The sequence below is a fragment of the Poeciliopsis prolifica genome, unplaced genomic scaffold, assembly GCF_027474105.1.
Source record: "Poeciliopsis prolifica strain line A6 unplaced genomic scaffold, Auburn_PproV2 SCAFFOLD009, whole genome shotgun sequence".
Taxonomy (NCBI): Eukaryota; Metazoa; Chordata; class Actinopteri; order Cyprinodontiformes; family Poeciliidae; genus Poeciliopsis; species Poeciliopsis prolifica.
In genome coordinates, this window is record NW_026562384.1 from 13,828,009 (window position 1) to 13,852,968 (window position 24,960).

Sequence of the window (24,960 nt, forward strand, 5' to 3'; positions counted from 1 at the left end):
ATAACAATAAACAACCCCGAAACAAGAGAGACGCATCTCCCGGACTTGTCGCTGTAATTCGACAGAAACGAAGCGAAAACATGAGCCGAGGGAGTCACGCTCGCCTGGAGTGAGTCCTCTTCATGAAGCGGAGGAGCCTCGCTGGTCCTGACACACAGGAATTTTGTTGTTTTTGCGTGAAGCTCGGAGGAGAAGTGGAGTTACGGTTTGTCCCCTTCCTTAGCTCCTTGTAGCTAGCTGCGGCTCATTCCTGGTTCCTGAACACTTTGTTTCAGTCTGTTATGCAGTTTCCAGAGGACTGTAGGCGCACTCGTTCTCCTCCGCCACCTCTCTGCTCCCTCTCCCCGCACTCTCTGGCCCTATGTCTCGCTGGCTTTTCCCCTGGTCGGGCTCAATCAAGAAGAGGGCCTGTCGGTACCTTTTGCAGCACTACCTCGGTCACTTTCTGCAGGAGCGGCTGAGCCTCGACCAGCTCAGTTTGGACCTGTACAACGGCAGCGGTGACATCACGAATATCAACCTCGATGTGTGGGTGAGTTCACGTGAAGGAAGCAGCAGACGTCCTGTGTTATTGTGGGACGCAGCCTGCACTCCTGACTGTGTCGCAACTGCACTCCCGACACAGTTCATCAACAATCTCCAACGTCATGTTTTTAGCCTGGCTCCTGTTTCTTCGAGGAAATGCATTCAGCAGAAACGCATCATCACCTCCCCTCCGGATTAGTGCTATTTTTACTTTCCGAGATGGATGTATTTGCCACGTGCTCAGCAATTGTCAATAGCTAATCTGAGGAGGCATTTTTTTCTCTTTGTTTGTCCTTACCACATCCTTGTTTGTTGTTCCTCTTGATTTGACCTTCTTACAGGCGGTCAATGAGCTCCTGGAGTCTCTCGGGGCTCCCCTGGAGATGGTGGACGGCTTTGTGGGAAGCATACAGGTGACCATCCCCTGGCAGGCTCTCCTGACTGATCATTGCACCTTAGAAGTTTCTGGTCTCCAGATAACATGTCGACCCAAGTACCGAACCAGTAAGTTTAACCCTCAAGTTTCCTTTCAGGTCTACACATAATCCACCTGCTTATATGCAATGCAGGAGAACAACAATTACCCCAACAGCAGCTAAAATAATACACTGATCATTACAGCTGTACTAGTGTCATCTGTACTTCTGTACTTGGATTTTTCACAGGGATTGATGCAAAAACAGGCATGAGGCTTGTAATTCACCAACTTCAGTTGTAAAATGAGTGATGGGTGGTAGTCTTTCAGTTTCCCTACCATGTATTTCTGCTTTTTTTTAAGTGATGGGAAAAGTGTAGTAGCATTTCTTCAGCCAGCTGATCATCAGCTGAGTACCATTATTTATTTATTTGAAATGTAATAATTCGTCTTTCAGGATGAATTCAATTGAACTGTAAAACTTTTCTATCACTGTTTGTGTTAGAAAAGCCTCATGTATGAACCTGAGAAAGAGAGAATGCTTTTGAAATGAAGTCGGTGTTTGCTGGCTTGTTGAGGCTGCAGGAGCAACAGTCAGCTGGAGCAGTCCAGATTTAAAATCTCATTACATATCCATGAGTAAATTTACAGCCTAGAATCCGTCTAGTTTCATAGTGTGACTGACTTTAATACGCAGACTGCAGCCATGCCTGGCATTCTTGTTGCAGTTGCATCAAACTATATGACTAAAGATGCTGTATAAACTGTCACTAGTGCTGCATCTGATTTATCATCAGCTGATGCTTCATTTAAATGAGGTGTGTGAACTGAGTTACTGTTTGCCCAGAAGAGTGACTTAGCGAATTGTGAAGCTTACCAGGAATTTAAAAGGTAAAGATTGAATCAGTCAGTGACATGATTTTAACAGAATTAATCTTTTATTGAAGTAATAAAGATAAAACCAAGAGGAAATCGATGCTCCTTTCCCCTCTTTGTAGTTTTGGTTATCTTGAACCTGAGAAGCATCCATCTGACAGTGACATAAATCATCAAATTTGTATTTTGCGTCTAACAAAAAAAACTTTTATTTATGTTTATCCCTGATAGGGAACCAGCAGCATTTCCTATATAACATCTCAAAGCATAGCTGTGCAACAAGAAAAACCACTGCTGATGGATAGTTAATGCTCTGTAACATCAGGATGACTGTAATCATCCCGTCTCGTTGTCCATCTAAAGGCGGACACTGGGAGTCACAGGGATGGTCGTCCAGCATGACCTCCAGCATGCAGCTGGCTCAGGAGTGCCTAAAGGACCCTCCAGAGGCGTCCGAGGAGCCGCCTGCCCCACTGGAGGGACTTGAGATGTTTGCACAAACTATTGAGACAGGTGAGCAGATCTTCTAGGCCAGAATGATCATTCATAAATTAGAAAGAGTTTGATAGTAGAACTGATTATCCTCATCTTTACATGTGATGCACTAAAACAAACTTGTCACATCTTACAGTAAAAACTACAGTTTGAAAACTATAAGCTGATGTTCTTTATTCTTTTAATCTCTTAAATAAATTATATTTGCAGTTCTCCGCCGCATCAAAGTCACATTTATAGACACCATCGTCCGCATTGAGCACCAGCCCCTGGACCTGGAAACAGGTGTTGCCTTAGAAGTGCACATACAACGGTAAGCTGCTGATTTATTTAAGATTTTCTGTAAAACATCAAATATAAAGACAAAAACTATTTTTTTACTTGTTTTGTCAAGTTAGATGCTATTTGACAATGTTGTGAAAATGATATAAGATGTATAAATTTATATATATTAAAAGAGTCTGATCTTACAATATTGTTGCACAGATGCATCTTCCCTTCATTAACTGTAAACACTCATTGCTGCCTTTCATCATAGATCAAAATATTTGTGACATAAAGGTGATATTTTGGTTTTATTGATGAAAGTTTACTTTAACACTAGACATTTTTCTTTAATGGCATAATTCTGAACCTACATTTTGTAGAGTCAAATATGAGTTCACCACAACATTATAAATACTTTGTTTTTAATAATTCAGTGGTATCTACACATAGCTTAGAGAACAAATGGATCTCTCTTACAGCAGCACAAATGCAATCTACAGTCCTTATTAGATGCAAAGCGCCATAATCAAAAACCGGATTCCTCACAGTTCAGATTAAAACTAAAATCTCTCCTTTTGTTATCAGTGTTGTTAAGAAACTCTTACATCAGTGCTTGTGTTGCTGCCAGTGATGAAAGACCTGAAATTGGATTTCAACTTTTCTGCTCCTCAGCAGACATAAAGAAGAGGTCCTTCCTCTGATATGAACATGAATAATTTTCACCAACGAGCTTTGAGGGTGAAGCTCATTTCTAACTGGGTCAGGATTGATAAGTTCATTTCCCTCCGCTGGACTAAAGGTGTCTTGGACATTTAATAAATGAGTGTGATGAGCTCACAGTCAGCAGAAAGGAGGCGACGGCTGTGTTTTACTGCAGTGTATGTAATCATGTTAAGTGCAGCGGTCAGTCTTTTTTCTTTCATTTGAAAAGTGGTCACAGTAACCTGCATTCTCAGAAAAACGTAGAAGTTAATAGTTTCTAAATGATTTATTTTATTTTTCATGCTACTGCCATTTTATAGAGGTAACAAGAAAGAGTTTTACGGTTTACATCAGTTTTCATTTAGTTTTTATGTTTGGTTCTGCAAAGTCAGAGGAAAAAAAATCTGGTTTTCCAAAGTGTAACATCATAATCCAAGAATTATGTGTTACAACATGTTTATTATAAATATGCTCAGGCTGAAGGAGCCAAGCTTTTGCTTTTATGAGCCATATTCCCTGCCTCAGATGAACCCTTCCCGTTAGGCCGGTTTGTTGACAGAGCTGCTGAGGTGAGTTGTGTCCATGTGCGGTCAGTGACTCTCCTGTCATGTTTGCAGCAATGCGACATGCTGGAATTCATTAACGTGTGAAACAGAGGTCCTGTGATGCAGGAAATCTAGACTGCAGTAGATTGACCCGCAGCAGCAGAACACTGCGCTCCAGGTCCAGAAGTTAAATTTCCTCTGCAGTCAGATCGATTGTTAGATTTTAACTGGATAAAACACAAATGCTTCCTTGTTCCACTTAAATTTTATTTCTTATGATTATTAAGGTTGACATTGTCAAATTGGTTTAGTATTTAAAAGAAAAACGTTTTATAGTTATATTTTTATGATCTCAATGTTTTATTTGCAATTGCAGTTTAAAAAAAGGGAAACATTTTTTTCTCAGTGAAATTAAGTTTTATTTAGAGGCACAAAAGCCCAAATCTATGTAATGGATACACCAAGTGTAATAACTGGAGCTGCACAATGTATCTCATTTCATTTGTCAGTGTTTTTGGATGCTTCATTTGATATGTGATTAATTCAACCCCTGCATATAAACTATACATTTTGCCTGTTGGATGGACTCTGCCTGCTCTGAATCCCACACCAGGTGTGTTTTTGGTGTTTAAGATGATAAAACTCACAGAGAGTTTTAGATAAATGTGTAAAGGTAAAGAATGAAACGAGGCAGAAAAATATGAGTTATAATTACATTTTGAGTCACGATAGTTTTTATAAATGGCATCAGTATTGCATAATTTTCATATATCAGGCAGTCTAATGATAACTAAATATTTTTCACTGAGTCTGATAGACTAAGTGAAAAATTGTCTTAATTTTCCCCCAGAAGATCTACTCTGAAAAAATATTAATTTTTTCTATTCATTACTGTAAATACATTAAACCTAAGATCTCCCTCTGTTTTTAGTCTATGAATGGATAAGAATATGTCAGGAAAAGGTTGATCACTGAATCTTAATGTTACTTTCCTTTCTATGACCAATAAAAATAAGAGAATTCATTTATCAAAGAGCTATTTTCTCAGTTTGAGTCTGATTGCTGTCACACTGCAGGTCTTGTTACTTCAGTTTATAGTTCAATTTCTGAGTTATAAGACATTTTTGTGGGTGTGTGTGTGTGTTTTCAAGCCTGGAGTACTTTGATGAAGCCGTGAAAGATCCATCCAGCCAGACTGCCGTGCCTGTCGACATCCACCAGCCGCCCGCCTTTCTGCACAAGATCCTCCAGCTGACGGAGGTTCAGCTGTTGTATGACATCATCGGTGCTGTCCAGGTAAAGGATGCAACTAAAGTCCTGCAAGTTTTGGATGCATCCATCCATCCACTTCCTACACTTGCTTATCTTTGCAGAGCCTCAGAGGGGTTGTGTCTGTTTCCTGTACAGTAAAGCCATGTTTTATGAGAGGTAAACAATTCTGAACCGGGACAAAAATGATTGTTTTATCTCCCAGGGTCCTTTTGGGGGTGTGCATCCTAACTCAGCCACAGCCAGTGAAGGAGAGGAGGAGGATGAGGATGAGGAGAGAGGGGAAGAAGCCAAACCCTTGAAAAGCACCACCTGCCCCCCGTCTCAGCCGCTGCTCATAGGGCGATGCTCTGGCTCTATTGAAACCACAGTGAAGATCAAGCAGAACGACATGCTGCCTGGACCAAAGGTGTGTGTTTCTGTCTTATAAATTTGCTGCGTTGCAGAAAATGGATGTCCTCTCAAATCGATGCCTCTGTCCTCCTCTTTGCCCACCAGTTGGAGTTGGATGGGAGGGGAGGATGTATCCACATGCTGCTGTCTCCGGATCAAATTACTCATCTAGCAGACCTTCTGGCAGCCCTGTGCATCGACATTGGTACAGTTTAATAAATGCTTTTCTGCCATCAGAAAGAATAGTTAAGATTTTTCTTTCTGATTACCATAATTTTATTAGCTTGTTTATGAGTGTGTAGTTCTACCACTTTTGTACATCTAGATAACATATTTTTAGCCCATTCTTTGTAAAGTAGCTTAATCTCAGTCAGACTGGGTGGAGAGCATCTGCTAGAGCATCAAGTCTAGATTTTGGTCCATACTTTGACTGGACCATTCATTTCTAACTCTATTTCTGTGTACATAGTAGCTGCTGAAAAGCACTCTTCTGATGCTCTTCAGTTGAAAATATATTTATTGTTTCTGTGCTTATATAGGTCATTATATAGTTGGGGATTGATTATTAATTGACTCATAGATGGTATTTTTTATGCAGTTTCTATGTTTTGTCTGTCTCTTCTGTTACTAAAATTGGTTTTGTTTTGCTTTACCCTCAGAGCCGGAGCAGAAGTGTGGTGGAGTGAACAGTCGCCCATTGGACTCAGAGGACCTGCGACTGATTGAGGAGGATCTTAGCAAGCAGCTGGGATCCAGTCCTAAAGACAGGGAGTGGGAGAACGAGCCCCACCTGGAGCCCTACGTCACCAGCCTGGAGAATGGAGGTACAACGACCAGAAGTTCCCCTGTGATGCTGATAAATGATTTAACTGTGACGAAAGCATTTTATGGAAAGCAGAAATAAAGTTTGTTAGCATCACTCAGGCTTAATTAGTGCCAGACTAGTAGAATCAATAGATGAACTAAATACATCCTGTCTGATATAAGATCTACAAAGGATGAAAAGAACATGTGAAACAGTACACTGCAGTAAAGTTAAGTACTGCAGCGTTTAACCTTTGACCTGGTGTTTGTCCAGAAATGTTTTACTCCATGGGCCCTGCAGGGATGAGCAGCAGTGTTATGTCCAATCGCTCTGGCAGCGAGCTGTCGGACAGCGACATGGAGTCCTCCACACATAGTCTGAGCAGCCTGACGCACCCGGCAGCTCTGACAGCACAGGTACGGCCTCCATCTGTGTACATGTGTGCTTTCACGGTTTAAACATGTAGCAGAGAACCAGGATGAGCCCATTTGTATCCAGGATAAATACTTATTGAACACATATTTTTTTTAGCAAATTCAGTAAATTCTGTACTTTCTTTTGATTTCCTTCATGCCAGGGCTTGGCAAGCTGTCCTAGAAGATATCCTGTAGCAGGATGCTTATCCAGCCTGCCACATACCAGCAGGATCAGAGGTAAAGTCAGCTATTTGAGTAGCGAACAGAGTCTAGATTAAATAAAACACTTGCTGCACCTTCGTTTTCAGTATTAACTACAAAACACAAGCTTATTATTTCTGTCTGTAACTGCAGGGCGCTCACACAGTGGCCAGGCAGAGCAGCTGAAACCTGAAGCCTTGCTGCGTCTGACCCTCGGTGGGCTCACTCTGACCATGCTGCAGGAGGACCCGCCCTCTGATGGAGCCTCGTCATTAGCTCTGGTGTCTCAGGTGTTCTTCCAAGGGCTGCATTCATTCGAGGAGAACATGTTGACCAATAAAAACTTCAACCATTTGAGAAAATGCTTCGCCACAGCCTGTCCACTCTCCAATCTCAGGTACAAAAAACTGTTTCTTTGAGGTTTAACTTTATGAAATAGATTTTAGTAAGAGTAGTTGCTTTTACAATAAGGGTTTTAGGTAGATGGATGTTTTCTTAGTAAACTGGAGTGAAAAACATTTAGGAGTCAATATGCTTATGGAGTAATATGTTACAAGTTTTACTCCCTGGAGTTACAGCCCTCGGTGGGTTTCTTCATTAGACCGATTCACTGTGAGGTTTTCTCTCGTAGGTTGACGGGGGCAGCAGTGCAGGTGACATGTGAGACGCGCAGCGGGAGACGCCGCTGTCGGGCCGTGACTTCAGACCTTTCTTTCAGCAGACTGGAACTGTTGGAGTGCCTCTGGCAGGATGGAAAACCTCATTACTGTGAGGTACAAAATAACCAGTTGTTTTTAAAATTATTATCATTATTATTCCTGTTTGTGAATGTCAAAAGTTTGTCATTATTGGTCACACTGTCTTTGGTAAACAATTTCATTATCAAAGACAAGCTACTTTGCAAATAAATGAAAAATCTGGAGTTAGTTCAAAGTATTTTTAAGTACTAATTTTGAAGAGAAGGGGAAATAAAGTTTGGATAACTGCTTGTATCTCCAGACTTTATTACTTGTCTGGTTGTCTAAATATTATCCAACTGTTTCATCTATTGATCAATCAATCCTTCCTATCAGGTTCTGCTACTGATGGAAATATGTCCTGTAAGTTAATTTTGAACTCAAAGTTTGGAAAACTTCGAATCCTGACTTTATGCAAAATTTAAATAATTGTCTTCTAATGTAAGACAATTATGTGATAAAACATGAGACTCATATGTTGGTCAAGTAAGCTTATTTGTAAAATTAAATGAATTTAGCACCTCGAGCCAATAAAACTTTGTTTTCTTTATGGTTTTCTTTTTTTCACTTTGCAGTTACTTCAGTTCCAGAAAGCTGGACTGTTTACAGTCGGAGCTGCAGCCAGACCATGCGCCCAGCTACACTACAGCCTCACTGAAAAACACCTGCGAAAAGTATGAACTATGTTTCAACACATTAAACTGTTTAAAAAATGTTTTACTTACATCTTCAAGGTCTAACAGGGGGATGCAATCCTCTCCTTAAACTCACTCAGACTTTTTTTTTTGACACTGATAGAGAAAATGAGCTTGTGAGAATTGCTTCAACTCAACAAACTGAAAAATTTGTTTGAAATATTTTTTTATATGTAACAATAACTGGAAAAGTACAGTAGGTGCACTAGACGTCGCACTAGAGCCTCGATAAGAAACTCTCCTCTCTCCACTCCCACTGTCTCATTTATGCCTATGAGTTACCTTATGCCTCTTATTTGTTAAATCTGTTCTCAGCTTAATTATTTCTGTAAATGTGACTCGTACTGCTGGTTTTCATATTAAAAAGCATTGCTTTATTCTTCATTTAAGCCTCATTGCCATCAGAATTTGAGGTTGTGTTACTCTACCTTACTTCACCCAGCGCAATGATTTACAGAAATTACGCTACTCACCTTATGGTATCTTTTTATATAAATTGAATTAAAGAGTTTATTGATCAAAGTGCAGTTTTCTTCAGAAGTCTGTTGCTTTTTTCTGTTGAAATAAAGTCTGATTTTGCTCTGGATGTGGCCAGACTAGCACTAATAGGAAAGTATTTGGAGGTTTTATAAGGTTACAGATCCAAATGTGTTAAAAAGTTTCCACAATATAATCTCTGTGGTTTTACGAGAGGCACTAGAGTCTTGGAGCAATGATTGATTTTTCACATTTAAGTAATTAGATCAAGTTGTGGATTTTTAGCTGTAATGATTTTTGTATTTATTAAACACCTCAACAAAATCACTCTCTGTTACTAAGTGAAGTTCCAGTTGATTATATTTTGTTTGAGGAAACACCAAAGTGTAAAAAATGAACTACTTCTTACAAGTGTTTGCAGATGTTGATCCTGAAAGATTTAGTTTAACTCGTATACATTGCCAGTGGAGTTTCAGGACTCATCTAACACACAAACTTGGCTTTACTTTGAGTTTTGTTTGTGGTGGAGGATAAAACTTAATGGCTGCTCTCAGAACATTGCTGTATATAATGTATTATTCTGTGTTCGCAGGGTAAGCAGCGTGTGTTGCGGCGGGACAGCGTGGTACGGGTAGAGCTGGCGGAGCTGAGCGCCGAGCTGGACCTGGACATCCTCAGCCGCCTTGGGAGCCTCAGCAGAGCCTTCAGCCACTGTCCGAGCCAGAACTGTGGACCAGGACTCATACAGGTGGAACCGCCAACACTGCACTGCCTTTTAATGTAATTTAGACCAGAAACCCTAAAAAATTAAGACCCAAGCCAGAAAACACTAAAGGAACCCAGAGAACTCGAAATATAAATCAGTATTTCTGCATGTGCTTATTTCCTTCTGTTAACTGTCGGCAATCAAGACCACAAAGTATCATTGTTAGACTGCCGACTGGGCAGAAAGGCATGTTTAAAACTCACCTCTCGTAATTTTGTTTAGAGTGAGTCAGTGTGTCTGTCCAGAGCCATGAACTTTTATGTCATCGCCACACAGAGAAACCAAAACTATTAAAGTCTTTGTACGAAGACATCATTCTGCTATGTCTGACTGATCAAATTTGTGCTGACGCAAATATTAAAAAGTTGTCTGGTTTCAGAGGGAATCAGTAGTTCTCCGATCATCCTGATATCAACCTTTCAGTCTCCCGGCTCCGTAATAAAGCAGTGGTCAGCTGTGATTACAGGGTTGATCATGACCGAATCTCCTCTATAAATCCAAGTTCAGCTTATATTCCGGAAATGAGTCCAAGAAGGATCTCTTTTCTGTTTTCTCAGACCCAGAGCGTCGAACTTTGCTCGTCCTTCACCCTCCTGTCCCCCAGCGCTGTGCTCAGACTTCGCTTCCCCATCCCAGACCTGCGGCCTCCCCCACTGCGTCGGCCACCATGCCAGAGGGCAGTGAGGGAGGAGATGTTGGTGCTGGAGGTGACGGAGCTGGAGCTGAAGCACCAGGAGGCCCCGGACCTGCAGAGCCAGCAGCCGGCCCCTGGGCAACAGTGGGGCCCCTGTCTCACCCAGCTGTTTGAGGCCTCTTTCACAGACATGCATGGTGAGGGCACACAGAGCCACAAAAAGGGTCAGGTTGGGTTTTTTGGCATTATTATACCAGTGTATCTCTAGTCTTTGCCAGCATATTGTTTCTGCTTCACCTCAGAAGAGTCTTTGTACAGGTGTTGCATAAATTTGGACAATTATGTTGATAAAACATCTTCTGTAGTCATTTCTCAAATGCATAACTTAAACAGGAATATTGAAAATAACCTGTGTGTCTCAGTGAAGCAGAAATCTGCTTTATAAACCAAGAGTTTGGTGTAATTTAATTCCTTTGTCACCTATATTTAATATTTGTAAGTGATATGTTTGGCCATTAAAAGTTTCATGCAAATTATTGAATTATTTCAATACTTAGTGTTCAATTATGCATTTTGACAGATTTTAGACCCTAAAACAAGATTTCCTCTCAGATTGTTGATTCCAATTAAATACACACACACACTTATGGACTGGGTGAGTGCAAGTGCTTTGCTGCAGCAGGTAAACTCTCTGGGAGGTGCTGGTATCACTGGTTGTGATTTGTAGATTAAATTTAAAGGGAGTCAGAGTCCAGTTAGACGTGATTTACGCAGATCATTTGCTTCTGTCCGAGTATGAAAATAAATTACAATATCTGTGTTTAGAAAATATAACAGACCATATTGTAAAGCTTAATGTAATGTTGTGATTTGATTTCTAACCTTGACTTCCTTGTTTCTTGCACATCCTTTAAATTAGATGGTTGTCATTTTGTTTAGTAAATACTTCATCACATATTTACCTTGATGTGTTTTGCCAGGGTGGTATGAGGGCTGGGAGGGAGGCTCCTTTCCCTGCATCAGAGTGAAGAAAAACCACGACTCTTTACCAAGGTTAGACTCTGTGGAGATAATGATGACCACTATAATGACCAAAATGCAGGACGGTAGAAAAACACTCACCTCTTCCAGAGCCATTGTGTTTAAGCATTTTTATGGGTAGACAAGTGGATAATATTTTTCAAGAGTTTAAATAGAAACATCAGCTAATTATTTTTGAGCAAACCCATTCTGAAAATGTTTCCATCAACAGGATATCGGTGCGTGTGCGCGGCAGTGAGGCTCAGGGCCCAGCAGCGGGTCTGAGTGGGATGAACCTGGGCCTCATGAAGGATCTCGGGGCCACCTTCTTCGAAAGCCACTGTGAATTCAACGAGAAACCCAGCTCACCGTTTTCTTCTAACCGCACCATGTTTGAGACAGAAGAGGTGTGCTAACACTCAAAACTGAGAAATTTCAACACATCAGCTTTCTTGTTGCTAACTCGATGCTGTTTTCTTGAATTAGATGGTGATTCCGGCTGACCCGGCGGAAATGCTCCAGTTTCAGGAACAATGTGTGGCTCAGTGTCAGTGCGCGGTGGACATCAGCTTCCCACTGGCGTACATCCTCCTGCCCAGCAAACAGGCTTTCCAGAGCATCTACAACAGGTTTCATTCAACCGCCTTCATCTTGGATTCAAATATTCCTTCTGTAGTTTTCATTTTTTCGAGAGTATTGCGCAAAAGTCTTATACCAAACCTCATTTCTTCATGTTTTATTTCCAAGCAGCCAAATGTTCTTGAAAAAATGTTCAGGTTTTTAAAAGTACTAAAAAAAATGTTTTTTTCTATTTTACTTAGACTGATTTTCATTATTTTTAGCATTATTTTAGTATTTTTCAATTAGCCAATGCACCTGATTCGATGTTGAGTGAATTCAGCCTTTTGATTCAGGATAATGGGAGGGGGGTTGCATTTAAAAGTTTCAGGATACTTGTCGGTCTATTATTTTTATATGAAAAACAATTTAGCAAAAAACAGAATGTCTTTGTGACGAGTAGCAAAAGTGATGCTAATAAAAACTTTACAAAGAGCCAATAGTAATAATTTTGTTAGTTGGATCTAAAGTAAATACCAAAGGTAACAGTTTGACGAAGTTTTACCACCAACAAGGTGTGTCCTCTCAAAACATTTGGTGGCATCACAACCACAAACATCATTGAATTTTATTGCAATTTTTTGTGTTAGACCAAAACAAAGAAGCATATAATTATGAAAGGGAAAAAATAAGAATAGCTTAAAAGAAATTTGAAAGTGTGACATGCATTTGAATCCAGCCCCCTTTACTTTGATACACCTAAATAAAATGCGCCTCACGTTAAGCTTGGCACTCATTTGTTTATGTTTCCATTTTTCCACTTTCGACACACTTCTTATTCATACTGTCGAATGCAAGAATAAGAAGAAAGTGAGTCAGAAACATGAAAAATCAGCCAAAAACAAAGAAACACTTTGATACTTAAGAACCATTGATCAAGACTACTTTAAAATAATTACAAGCAGATCTGTCTTCTGGAAGCAAAGTGTGAATTAAGTTCAGCTGGTTTTGTTCAGAGTTTTATATTGAAAGTTTGGTTGTCGTTAAAGCTGATTGTTATTTTGTGTGCTGGCTCTCTGTCATTTTGACGAGGGATCTGAGTTCTCCACCATCCTCCCTTTTATTCCAATAGGATCAATAATGACCTGTTGATGTGGGAGCCGCCTCCCCCTCCTCTTCCCTCGGCCCTGGGCCCCGACCAGAGCCGCCGTCCCTACGACGAGTTCCAGCTGTGCAAGTCGGCCTTCAGACTGGGCAAGTTTCTCTGCTCTGATGGAAAAAATTTAATCCTGACATAGATTTATGACAAACAATAACAGCTGCGGTGCCAAATATCTACTATTGGCATTTGTATTGTTTTTGGATTGAACCGTTTTCTTCACACTCTGCCACAGACTCCGACTCTGAAGAGGATGAGCCTCAGTTTTACTTGGCCAGCGATTCATCTGGAAGGATGCAGCAGTCAGTTCCTCTTCCCAGCCACAACCTCAGCCTCCTCTCCCTCACTGTGATCATTGGGAAAGGTCGCCTGCAAGCCAGAACTGACAGGAAGGTGAGCCAGGAGGAAGATGAATTCAGAGGGTGGCACTGATGAGTTTTACTGCGTCAAATGATACAAAAATAATTTTTTTCCCCCTTTTTAAGTATACTTAAGTGATTTAGCAGTCACGTCTAAGTCTTCTCTTCAATGTACTTTTTATAAATGCATAATGTACATCGATTGCTAATGAGACAAAACTCGTGTTTCCTCGACATTAATCACCATTTTTAATGTCGTAATATCTGCTTTTCAGTATTAAAACTCTGGAAGTTAAGGTTAAGCTCAGTTTGAAATTCATGTTGCAGCATCGTTTTATTCATGTAGTTTTTCTGTTTTGTTTTTGTTTTTTTACATTAGGAGGATGAAACTCAGGGAGAGCTTGTGCTTGACCTGGAAGGGGGGAAGATTTTCAGCGTGGCGCAGCATCAAAATGATCCCAACCTCAACTTCCTGACGCTGGAAAGCAAACGAGTGGAGCTCTACCATCGAGGTGCACATTGTGGTCTCATTTGCAAACATTTTCATTGTTAGATAATGCCGATAATTCAAAGGGATTCTATTGTGACCGGAAAATTTCTGGGTGAGCATTTTCAAAGTGTGGAAAAAAGAAACTGAAGTCCAAAAAATCTTTTAGTTTTCAAGACTTTGTTTTCTGTCCAGTTATCCTAAGAATCTGTTCATCCAACCATTTATCTGCCCATTCATTTTAAACCAGTCATCTCGACTTCAGAACCATTCCTCCTTAGAAACTCTAGATGCTTTTGTGACTCGTTGGAAATGTATATATTTTTTACCTTTTTAGCTGTGGTTAAGGACACCTCCGTCCCAGAGAGGCTGGAGATGCCCAGCTTCACACCACCCACACAGTTGGACCCCACCATCTACCCCACAGAGCTGGGAGTGAGCAGTGTACGAGGACGGGAAGAGGAGCCACAGATGCTGTCTACAGCCATCAAAATCACGCTGGACCTGCAGAGGAACGTCAAGGTTGGTCTCTCTTCTGCACCAGCTTCAGGCTGCAACAGGAAGTTTAGCATCACCTTCAAGAAGACATTTTTGCTTGATTACAGGAGTTCCTGGTCGCTCTTCAGCTGCAAGGTGCCACCATGAGGCATTACATGACGCAGAGCAACCAGAGCTGGCACGAGCAGGTGAGGAAATTAAACAACGCCTTTTCCTTTCAGTCTAAATGTTTCTCCTAATATTTAATTGATTCAATGAAACTTTTGCAAACTGAGCAACAATTTTTGATGTCATGGAAAAAATTGTTTTGAAATCTGAATACATATCACTGTTCCTACACCATCTGGAAGTTGAGTTCCTTCCTTCTTCATGCCCTTCTTTATTGTGTCCTTTATTTCCTTCCTTCTTTATCTGCTTGTGTCCCTCCTTCCCTTTCACACAGGCCTTTCTTTTTTTTCTTCCTGTCTTGCCTTTGCACATCCATCCTTTCTATTCTTGTGTACTTTATTTCTCTCTCCTGGCCTCCATCCCTTGTGTCCTAGGTCTCTTCCTTCCTTGTGCTGTCCCTTCTTTCCTTCTGTTTCTTTCTCTTTTCTTTCTTCCCCTCACATATTCTTTTTTGTGTCATTCTACTCTCCCTTTTTTACCTTCTTTTGTACTTCCTTGATTCCTTTCCATTCTTTGTACTTTCTCCCTCTTTCCTTTTTCCTCCTTGTATCCTCCTTTTCTGGTGTCCTAAATCCTCTCCTTCCTTCGTTCCTTCATTGTGTCCTTCCTGTCTTCCCTCTGTCTTTCCTTCCTTTCCTTCCTCCTTGTGTCCTTCCTTGTGCATATTTCTTTCTGGTAACTAATTTTGTTGTTTCCCGAGGTTACGTCACTCATATTCTCGTTTGTGATTGGCTGTTCATTCCTCATGTAGGCGTGTCGGCTTCAGGAAAAACAGATTCCCTTCCTCACAGCTGGACACGGCTGAACTGAAAAAATGTTAATTTGAGATGTTTTATTTTCTTGGCGGCAGAAAGGAACAATGAAAAAGCCAGACAGTTTGGACACATGTGATCCAAGTGTAATTATACTTGTCGCTGTAATTAGTCTGCTTTCCATCTGAAGGCTCTTTAGAACAAAATAGCGAGCGCTTCCAAAAATAAGATTGTTCCTGCCAGAGATAACAAGCACATAAAGTTATACCCTGACAAGTAAAATGTGATTAAATGTGACAGTTTTCTTAACCTCAATGTTCTTTAGCCTGTGCTGCAGCTGCTGGTGTTTTTGTTTCACTGCCCAGTAAAATCATTTAAAATATTTATCATCCTCCTGTTTGTTTTCTTTACTTCCAGCTGATTGACTTCCTGGATGTTGTCGATGACCCCATCTTGGGCTACACGGCACCGGCTGTCATCACCATCCTCCACACACACCTCGCTTCCTGTGCTGTGGACTACAGGTACGGACCTAAAGAGTGTTTATTGAACTTACAGCAAAATGATATATATTATTCATTTCTTTTGGTTGTTTTACTTCCAAGGCCTCTGTATCTGCCCCTGAGAGTCCTGTTCACAGCAGAGTCATTTTCTCTGTCCAGTAACATCATTGTAGACACCGCCACCTTCCACCTCAGGTACTGGTGACCTCTGACCGAACACTGCAGTCACCATAGCATTGTTTTAAGAGGACTAATTGAAATGTTTCCTTGAAATTGAGATCAATCTGGTGATATTTTTGACTGTAAGAGCTTTTTAAAAGTCTATTTTTTTGTCACCAGGTTCATCCTGGATGATTCTGCTCTCTACCTCTCTGACAAATGTGAGACTGACTCAGTGGACTTGAGGAAAGGTAAAACATCCAGGATATCCTTTACACAAATGGCCATTGATTATGTCAAGAAAGGATGGTGTACTAATTAGGGATGCAAGTTATCAATTAATAAGGTTATTAATTTAACTTATCCTATCGATTGGCCAATTGATAAATTGTTTTTTTATAGTGTCTTTCCATAACAAAGGGTACATTTATTAAGAAGTACCTCCCTATGTTTTAAATGTCTTTGTGTCAGCTGTATTCAATACTGACTGAATAATCAGAAAATTATGCTTTTCTCACATTATTAAATTTAGACATGTTTATAAAATATAACAAACCCATTAGGTTGCTGACTATAAACAGCTCAGTCATGGAGATTATTGAATGTTAATATTTCAAAAGCTGCATGAAGTGCATCTTGCAATCCTCACTGGACTTTGTTTGGACCGTTTCACTTCCCTGTTCTGGTATGGTCCTTTAATTCTGTATCAACTGGCTTAAGAGCGACCAACGGCGCTTTCTGCTGGATGGCATTACCAAATCGATTACTAAAAATAGTTAATCAATCTGAGCTCATTTTAGTCTAATAAACCATTGATCAACTATTAACCATAAGTCAATAAATTGTTTTGCATCCTTATTAATGTTTTTACAGATTATCCGTGTTTAGTCAGTCACGTTAAAAAGAAAGTACTGTCTCCTTAAATTTTTGTTCCTTATTTCTCCCCTGGCTTTTGTTGAACTTGAAATGATTTAAATCAACAGCACGCATAAAAAATAATATAATACATCCACGTAGTTGTTACTTATTAAACAAAGGTAGAGCTAATGAGGAAAGCTGCATGTCGCAAGTGTAAGTACACCCCACGGTCCAGCATCTTCCTGATGCACCTGCAGCAGCAACAAGCTAATAACGTCCTAATGATCCAATCTTGCACTCGTTTTATTAAAGTAAAACACACTTGAAGCAGCACATAAAACTGCGTTTAGATGAAATAAAGTAAAAACTGAAAGAGTTTATGTAAATCTTAGGGACAGTGATGGAAGATCACCTTGTGCGTGTTTGTGTCCCACAGATTACGTGTGTGTTCTGGACATTGACCTGCTGGAGCTCGCCATCACCACATGGAAAGGCAGCGATGCTGGGAAGCTGGTAAGTCCTGCTCTGTGTTCTTACCATTCTGGGTTTTTTAATCATATTTAGCTGCAGGCAGAGAAAAACAAACCAGTATAAAGGTAAAGAAACATAATTATGTTTAAGGTCCACGAAAAGCCACTAACAAGCAGTAGGCCGCATGTTTATCAATATTTATTTCACTATAATTAGATTTCTCTATAATAATGGCTTCAGACAGTAATTTACCTCGAGTTTTATTCTCTGCTGGACCTGAAACCAAAATCAGCAAGAAAATGCTAAACAAGTCTTCCCACAGCACTGATGCAGCTGCGGTCTGAGCCAAACAATCAGGGCTAATCAGAGCTTGTGTATTTTATTTTGGTATAGAAAAATGTTTTAGTTTATTCATATAGCTTATTTGAAGGAGCTGGGTTGTTTAGTTTCAAGCTGTCACAATATGAGCGTTGACACTTAAATCTTGCTAAATAGTCTATAGCTGGGAAGAAAAACGTGTTGAGAGATTTTTGGGAACTGAGCTGCAATCAGAGCTCCTGGCTGCAGCACTAGTTTTCTGCTCTCACAGGACTTCTCTGAGCCCGACGGCGTAGGAATGAGTGATCCTACTTGACTAGCAGTCTTTAAGTTGTTAAAATATCAATTTGATGGCATCTGGTTGGTTTTTTGTCATGAAGGTATTTCTAATGGATTCGTTTGTGCTTCAGTTGCAGCCTCTCTTTGAGCTGCGCTGCTCCAACAACGTGGTGCATCTCTACACCTGCGCAGACTCCTGCGCCGCCCTGGTCAATCTGCTGCAGTATCTGGTCGCCCAGGGGGACTTGCACCCCCCGCCACGACACACCTCGCCTACTGAAATAGCTGGTCAGAAATTACCGGTAAGACCGGTTAATGAAATTTGCACTTCATTAACCTGAAAGATATGTTGTTTTTTTAATTGATTAATGCATCTAACTTGTAATTACAAACAAAAAAATCTGCAAAACTAGGAACTTTGAGGCTGAAATTAGAAACCTGAGTTAGAGATAATGTTGAACATTTGTTACAAGGTGCTAATAAAACAACACAGTTTCCATAAGTAGTTTTGGTTTTAATGTCTGTCCAACGTTGTGTTAGCTATCAGAAAATCCTGCGTCTCTGCCGCCTTGTCCTCCAGCTGAGACCGCAGAGATCAACCAGTACGACCTGGCTGATGCCTTAATCGACACAGAAAGGAGCCACAGAGACAGTTTAGAACCAGGTATTGTTTCTGGACGCGGTTATCCAAATATTATCAATTTAACTTGATGTCTACGGTAAAGTATTTTGCACTGCAAATAACACAAAATCTTACCAAGTATTTTTGTTTAGTTTCCAATACAGATCTTTGTACACTTGAAATAAAACTAATTACATAATGGAGCTTATTTTAATGTTGATTAAAAAAGAACTAGCTCCACTGGCAGATTATTGCACTTTTAACACAGGAAAATTTTATTTTTATTGGTGAAAAAAAGAAGCTGGTTCTTTTTAATAAATATTAAGGAATTATTGACCTAAACAATAATAAGCGATAAGTCACTTTTTTAGTTTTGTCTTATTTATATTGCACTGAGATATTTGCTTTAGAAATTGGACAAAAATACTTGGTAATACTTTGAGTTTTTGCAGTGTGTGTTTAGTTTAAGCCCCTGACTGGTTCTGTTTTTCCAGAGTCTCCTTCCGTGCCAAGGGGCTCTCCCGTCTCCGTCTATTTGTTTCCTGGTGAGGGTTCGAAGCAGAGCCCGTCCGTTCTGCAGAGGGAGGAGTCTGAGCTCGACGGGCTGGTGGCCACGGCGATGGAGGCACAGCCTGATATGATACTAGATGATGGCTCCGAGGGGTCCACCGACAACGATGACTTCTGCATCCTGGAGGCGCCTGGCATGGGCATACCTGTGAGAGCTCAGCTCCTTCCTCTTCTTCTTCTTTTTATGTCAACCTTTCTTTCCTAAGCTCTTCCTGCTTGTGAAACTCTTGCAGCCCAGAGACGGAGAGCCTGTGGTGACTGTGTTGTGCGAGGGGCCCATCAAGGTGAAGGACAGCCACTTTTCCAGGCCTCGAGGAAGCTCCGACCTGCTGCGAGCTCCGAGCGGATTCCCGGTGCCGCACACCAGGGTGGTGCTGAAGGAAATCTCTGTGGTGTGGCATCTCTATGGCGGCAAGGACTTCGGTGGCAAGCCGATGTCCGTACATGCTCAGAACTCAAACAGGTTTTCTTAAATTTACATCCGTTTTGTTTATTGCCGAGTGCGTTTTTGTGCCGTTTCTCACACCGTCTCCCTTTCAGGAGTGTTCGTGGTTCTCCGTCTCGCTCTGTCGCCTCCGCCCGTCCTCAGAACTCCTGGCGATGGGCTGGAGGCAGCGGCCGTCAGCACTCACTGCTGATGGAGATCCAACTCACCAAGGTGAAGCATTGAGTAGATGCAGTGGCTTGCACTCAAAGTCTCAATCTTTGAGTTTTTCCCCATTTTGTCAGTTTACAACAGCAAAGTTCAGCATATTTTATTAGAATTGTTTGGTAAGAAAAGGATAAAAACACATTACTTTCTTATATTTAATTTAATAATCTGAAAAATGTTGGATGTGTTTTTATTCTACCTGCATTCATGATTTAGTGCATATCTCTCAGTACTGACAAAGTTGTATCGGACGCCCTACTTCTCGACAGATGTTCATTTTTATGTTTTTATTTTTTATTTTTATGGAATCTTCCCCTCGTGTCCTCCAGGTGTCCTTCCAGCATGAGTCCTACCCAGTGGCAGTAGCAGGCCAGGACGGGGACGGGTCGCTGACCTCTGGAGTCGGCCCCAGCGGGGAGCAGCCTCTGTCCCGGCAGGTCTTCATCGTGCAAGAGCTGGAGGTTCGGGACCGCCTGGCCTCTTCACAACTCAACAAGTTCCTCTACCTCTACACCAGCGAGAGCATGCCTCGCCGAGCCCACTCCAACATGGTAAGGAGGGGTGTGTGTTGAACTTCAAACAGCCGAGGTGGAGTAGATCAGGATGAGATCTTTGCTCTGCTCTTGTTGCAGCTGACTGTGAAGGCCCTGCAGGTTTTACCAGAGTCTGGACTCGGAGGACCTGAGTGTTGCCTAAGGGTCAGCCTGCTGCCGCTGCGACTCAACATCGACCAGGTACCCTCTGCGCCTTTGACCAAATATAGATGGAAAATACTCCTCATTCACCTTTATGGAGATGTGACACCAAGAGGGGCATTAAAACCTTCAGGTTTTAATCTATAATTACTTTCATCCCAACTACAAAAACATTAACATTTTGTTTCAACGTTTTTATTTTTCTTCAGCCTCATTCAAAAAATTAAAGGACAAATCACAAGAAATAAATGAACTTGATGATTTGGTCTTTGAAGTTTAAAAAGAAATAAACATGAATATGCATTTTTAAATATTATTATTATTATAAAACCAATGTTGTACTCTCAGTATCTCATAAACCTTTTACTTGTTCCAGGTTTCTTTGCATCGCAGTAAGTCATTTTCCCTCTGTGGTTTTGTTTTTCTCTTCCAGGATGCGCTGTTTTTTCTGAAGGACTTTTTTAGTAATCTAGCATCCTCTGTTAACCCCTACATGCCTGTGGATCCTGCTGCTGAAGGTCAGTTAAAGCAGAAACTTTTTCCCTTTGGTTGCTTCAGGTTTTTGTTTTTCATGTCATTTAGAAGATTAGCTGTATTTATTGTAAATACAGCATATGATTGCTGCTGGAGCACAACCTGTAGGAACATGCCTCTAATGACTTGTTTGTTTGTCTCTCAAAAGTATTGATACTGCTTAAACTTTTCAAATCGGCCAACAAACATAAATGTCTTTGATATGCATTTATTTAAATGGGCTAGTTTTAGGGGATAAACTAACCCAGAGTGAAGCTCATTGAGAGACTGAGTTGTTCTTGTTTCTTCTATCAGTCACAGTGAAGGTGGATCCTTCCCAGAAAGGCTCTGAGGAGGCCGGAGCAGATGTCGGTCTCGGTCCTGACCTCACAGCCTCCGTGGAAACCACCTACAGCGAGCAGAGCTCCTCCTCTGCCGGCTCCTCCTCTTCCTCATCTGAGCAGCCAATCTACTTCCGGTGTGTAGATGGCGATGCTCGTCAGACAGAATGATGGCTGAAGAACTCGACAGCATCAGAGCTGACTGAATATTCCTTCTCCTTTTCAGGGAATTTCGTTTCACCTCTGAAGTGCCTATCTGGCTCGACTATCATGGGAAGCATGTGGTCATTGAGCAGGTGAGAGGTCATCAGAACAGCTCAGAAACGGTAACTACAGACGTCTTTAAAGCGTGGTGTTTTGTTTCCCAGGGGACATTTGCAGGGATTCTGATCGGCCTGGCTCAGCTGAACTGCTCAGAGCTGAAGCTGAAGAGGCTCTGCTGCCGACACGGGTAAAAACAATAAACCTTGAGACATCATAAAATAATTTTAAAATTCTGACAGACTTGAGACTGTTTCCATGTTTGAAATGTTTCCAGTCTTCTCGGTGTGGACAAGGTGATCCATTACGCCGTCACAGAGTGGCTGACTGACATCAGGAAGAATCAGCTGCCGGGCATTCTGGGAGGCGTCGGCCCCATGCACTCAGTTGTTCAGCTGTGTAAGCTGAAGCCTTTGCTACAGAAACATTTATAGTTTTAAACCTGCTTTATTTATTTTAATTTTCTTTCCTTCCTCTCTGTGCGTCTGCTCAGTCCACGGAGTGAGGGATCTCTTCTGGTTGCCCATAGAACAGTACAGGAAAGACGGGCGCATTATTCGAGGTCTCCAGCGGGGGGCAGCATCGTTTGGTACCTCTACAGCATCAGCTGCTCTGGAGCTTAGCAACAGGCTGGTGCAGGCCATCCAGGTACAAAGATGCTGTAAGACTAAATGTTTTGTCCAAATGTGAAGATGTTTTAACTCATGTAGCGCTTGTTACCTCGCTACAGGCTACAGCGGAAACGGTGTATGACATCTTGTCTCCAACGCCTCCACTGAATCGGTTCGCCATCACCGAGGGTCGGGCCCCCGCAAGCCGCCCCCGCAGAGCGGCGCAGCCGGCGGATCTCAGAGAAGGAGTGGCCAAAGCGTACGACACCGTCAGAGAGGTGTGGAGTTTGAATTTCTCTTAAAAGATAATTGACCACCTGTCAATCAATCCAGTGGATTTTACAGCAACTGACCAATCAGCGGTCGCAAATTGTCCCAAAGTGAACGCCCCTTACCTGGAGGAGATGTGGGAATTTATCTTTACGAATGTGATGCGCTCATAAAGGTTTGGTGGAAAAAATGGTTCAACGTTTTCAGTGGTAACCAGGAACTTAAGAAGCACTTTACTAAGAGCATTTAGAAGATGGAATAGAGTTTATTCCTTGTCCAAAACTCAAAGTGTAAAAGATGGATAAACGTGTGCAGCCAACTTCAAGAGCAGCAGACCACAACAGTGACCAACAGTATAACTGACATGTTTGTGTTTATGAAGGTTTTTGTCATTATTGCATCGGTTAAATCAAAGATTAAAGCGTCAATCTGGGTCCACAGCAATAAATGCAAGCTGTGCCTACAAATTGGTAGTTTCTCTGTGAAGCAGTAAGTTTTCAGGAATGAAATATTCATACACAACCTGACATACATGATCAAACATAATTCAGACATGTAATATTTTGAAAGCCAACACAATACACAGAGAAGAATCCATGGATATGATGACAGAATTACTTTATAATGTGACAAAATGTGACAAACTTCAACAAGTATGAATATTTTGGATATTCGGAACATTTTTCAGGTAAAGTTATGACCAAACATGCTTAATTTTCAGTGTTGACTCTTTCCTCTGCAGGGAGTGATTGACACGGCACAGACCTTGTGTGACGTGGCGTCCCGCGGCCACGAGCAGAAAGGTCTCCCCGGCGCAGTGGGTGGCGTCCTGCGTCAGATCCCGCCCACAGTAGTCCGACCCCTGATAGTGGCCTCTGAGGCGACCTCCAACCTGCTGGGAGGCATGCGGAACCAGATCAAACCCGATGCCCGCAAAGAGGACTTCCTCAAGTGGCGCACGGAGGACACACAGGAATGACGACGGTGTGTGTGTGAATGAATGAATGAATGCGAGTGGGAACCCCGATGTCTGCTGGGGGATCTGCATGTGGGTATGTGTGTGTGGGAATATTGTTCTGCAATGCAAAACCAACACAAAGACTAACTGCTACTGCAACCACTGACACAAAGAGTTTTACACACGTGTAACCACACCTAACTCTTCTGCTGCTCATCATCCCTCGGTCTGCAGTTTGCTCTTCATGTCTCTGTAACAACATATCGCTGCTTTTATCTGGCTTTGATTTCAAACCAACCAGGAGCAGGAAGGATCAGAATGAGACGCAGATTGTCGACTCTTTATGTCCTGCTAAAGCTGGTATTTAATTAAGTTTTAACCCAGTGACTGTGAGCTGGAAAACAAAAAGATATAACTTCAGTACAGGGAGTTTGCATCAGGAAATCAGTGATTCTGAAGTTCAGTAAGAAGGAAGATTATGTTTGTTTTTTTTTCCATGTTTGTGAATGGTTCTCGTTTTGAACCGTTAGTTTAGTTTTGAGCCCACTATGCACTGCTCCTCTCAGCGCTGATGAGTTGTGCCATAAACCTTCCAGAGTGACCTTTGAACCCGTCTGTGTTGCCTTTCTCTGACCTCAACCTTCCAAACGTGACTGAAGAGAAACCAATGAAGCCCTTTAAAAATCCTGTAGCATTCTGGACTTCATGAATTTGTTTTTACGGACGGATTTCAGTCGGTGGCTCTCCTTCCTGCTTCTGTTTTGCATAAAGCAGTTCTGAGGTCTGAACGGACCCAGACTGACCTTTTCCACATCTTTAGATGCCTTCCTAAATGTTTTTTTTTTTTTTTATGCTTAACTGTTTGTTTTGTGTTTATGTTGACGCATAAGTATTGATATACTCGTTTCATAATGAGTGTTGGGAGGATTTGAATCTGGTGATAGTGGAGGAAGGAAATAAGGAGTTTTACATTTTTGTCTTTGTTTTCCTGTTTGAGTGAGGGATTATTTGTGTGAATGTGAGAGGATGAGTGACAGGTTTATGCTTGTTATACTACTTGTGTGTAATTACTATTTACTATAAAAGTGTATGAATGACCTGTATATTACAAACACAAGTATACAAATTAATACAAAAATAAAAAATATATATAAAAACCGATCATGTTTGATGTGTTCTGTTAAAGCCATTACTTTTGATTTTAAGTTTTGTACTTCTTACAGTTTGGTTCTCACAATTATACCCATGACAAAAAGTCTAAAACTGAAGTAATAAAAACATTATTTATGTAACTTTAATAATTAATTATAAGTGTCTAAGTGCCTTTTTTACAGCTGCTTGGGTGTGGGACTCAAGAGCTTTTTTTATTTTTCAACACTAAAGCAATATAAAATCAGAAAGTGAGCTTGATGCTCAGTTTTCTAATGGTCTAATGGTTCCCATCAAACCTTTCTTCAAGCGAATATAAAAGCAGTTTGGAGAGAAGCAAAAGCAGCTGTGAAGGCTGTGGCATGAACCAAACAGAACCTTTTCTGTTATTCCTGTGGCCTTTGACCTTTGCATCTCTACAGCATCTGAAGGTTGCTGATTGGTTTGCCAGATCAAGAGGTTGTTCTTTAAGAATTGGTCCCCTGCTGAGAAGTCCTGCAAGTTTTACTGT

General features: G+C 41.2%; 1 protein-coding gene across 1 annotated transcript; it reads left to right on the forward strand.

Annotated features, from left to right (window-relative positions):
* Positions 1–14: 14 nt before the first annotated feature.
* atg2a (autophagy related 2A) lies at positions 15–24,461 on the forward strand. Its single transcript, XM_055033978.1, has 42 exons — positions 15–532; positions 867–1,029; positions 2,180–2,329; positions 2,522–2,624; positions 4,977–5,121; positions 5,300–5,503; positions 5,593–5,692; positions 6,147–6,311; positions 6,566–6,708; positions 6,870–6,945; positions 7,063–7,306; positions 7,541–7,682; positions 8,222–8,320; positions 9,411–9,566; positions 10,142–10,415; positions 11,199–11,271; positions 11,471–11,645; positions 11,725–11,867; positions 12,929–13,050; positions 13,191–13,348; positions 13,694–13,826; positions 14,139–14,323; positions 14,407–14,487; positions 15,637–15,743; positions 15,825–15,917; positions 16,062–16,132; positions 17,176–17,252; positions 17,939–18,109; positions 18,348–18,471; positions 18,924–19,147; positions 19,233–19,462; positions 19,540–19,657; positions 19,981–20,202; positions 20,284–20,385; positions 20,780–20,864; positions 21,175–21,337; positions 21,427–21,496; positions 21,569–21,651; positions 21,739–21,860; positions 21,955–22,109; positions 22,192–22,350; positions 23,085–24,461. The coding sequence occupies exons 1-42, from the start codon at positions 362–364 to the stop codon at positions 23,319–23,321; spliced, it is 6,018 nt and encodes a 2,005-aa protein (XP_054889953.1). The 5' UTR covers positions 15–361; the 3' UTR covers positions 23,322–24,461.
* Positions 24,462–24,960: the final 499 nt, after the last annotated feature.

Bases quoted from the DNA above. Each gene is read 5' to 3' on its own strand.
- atg2a (XM_055033978.1), top strand. From the start codon at position 362: ATGTCTCGCTGGCTTTTCCCCTGGTCGGGCTCAATCAAGAAGAGGGCC. The intron at 13,349-13,693 runs GTGAGCCAGGAG...TTTTTACATTAG, and splicing joins AAGCCAGAACTGACAGGAAG to GAGGATGAAACTCAGGGAGA. The intron at 21,652-21,738 runs GTAAAAACAATA...AAATGTTTCCAG, and splicing joins AGGCTCTGCTGCCGACACGG to TCTTCTCGGTGTGGACAAGG.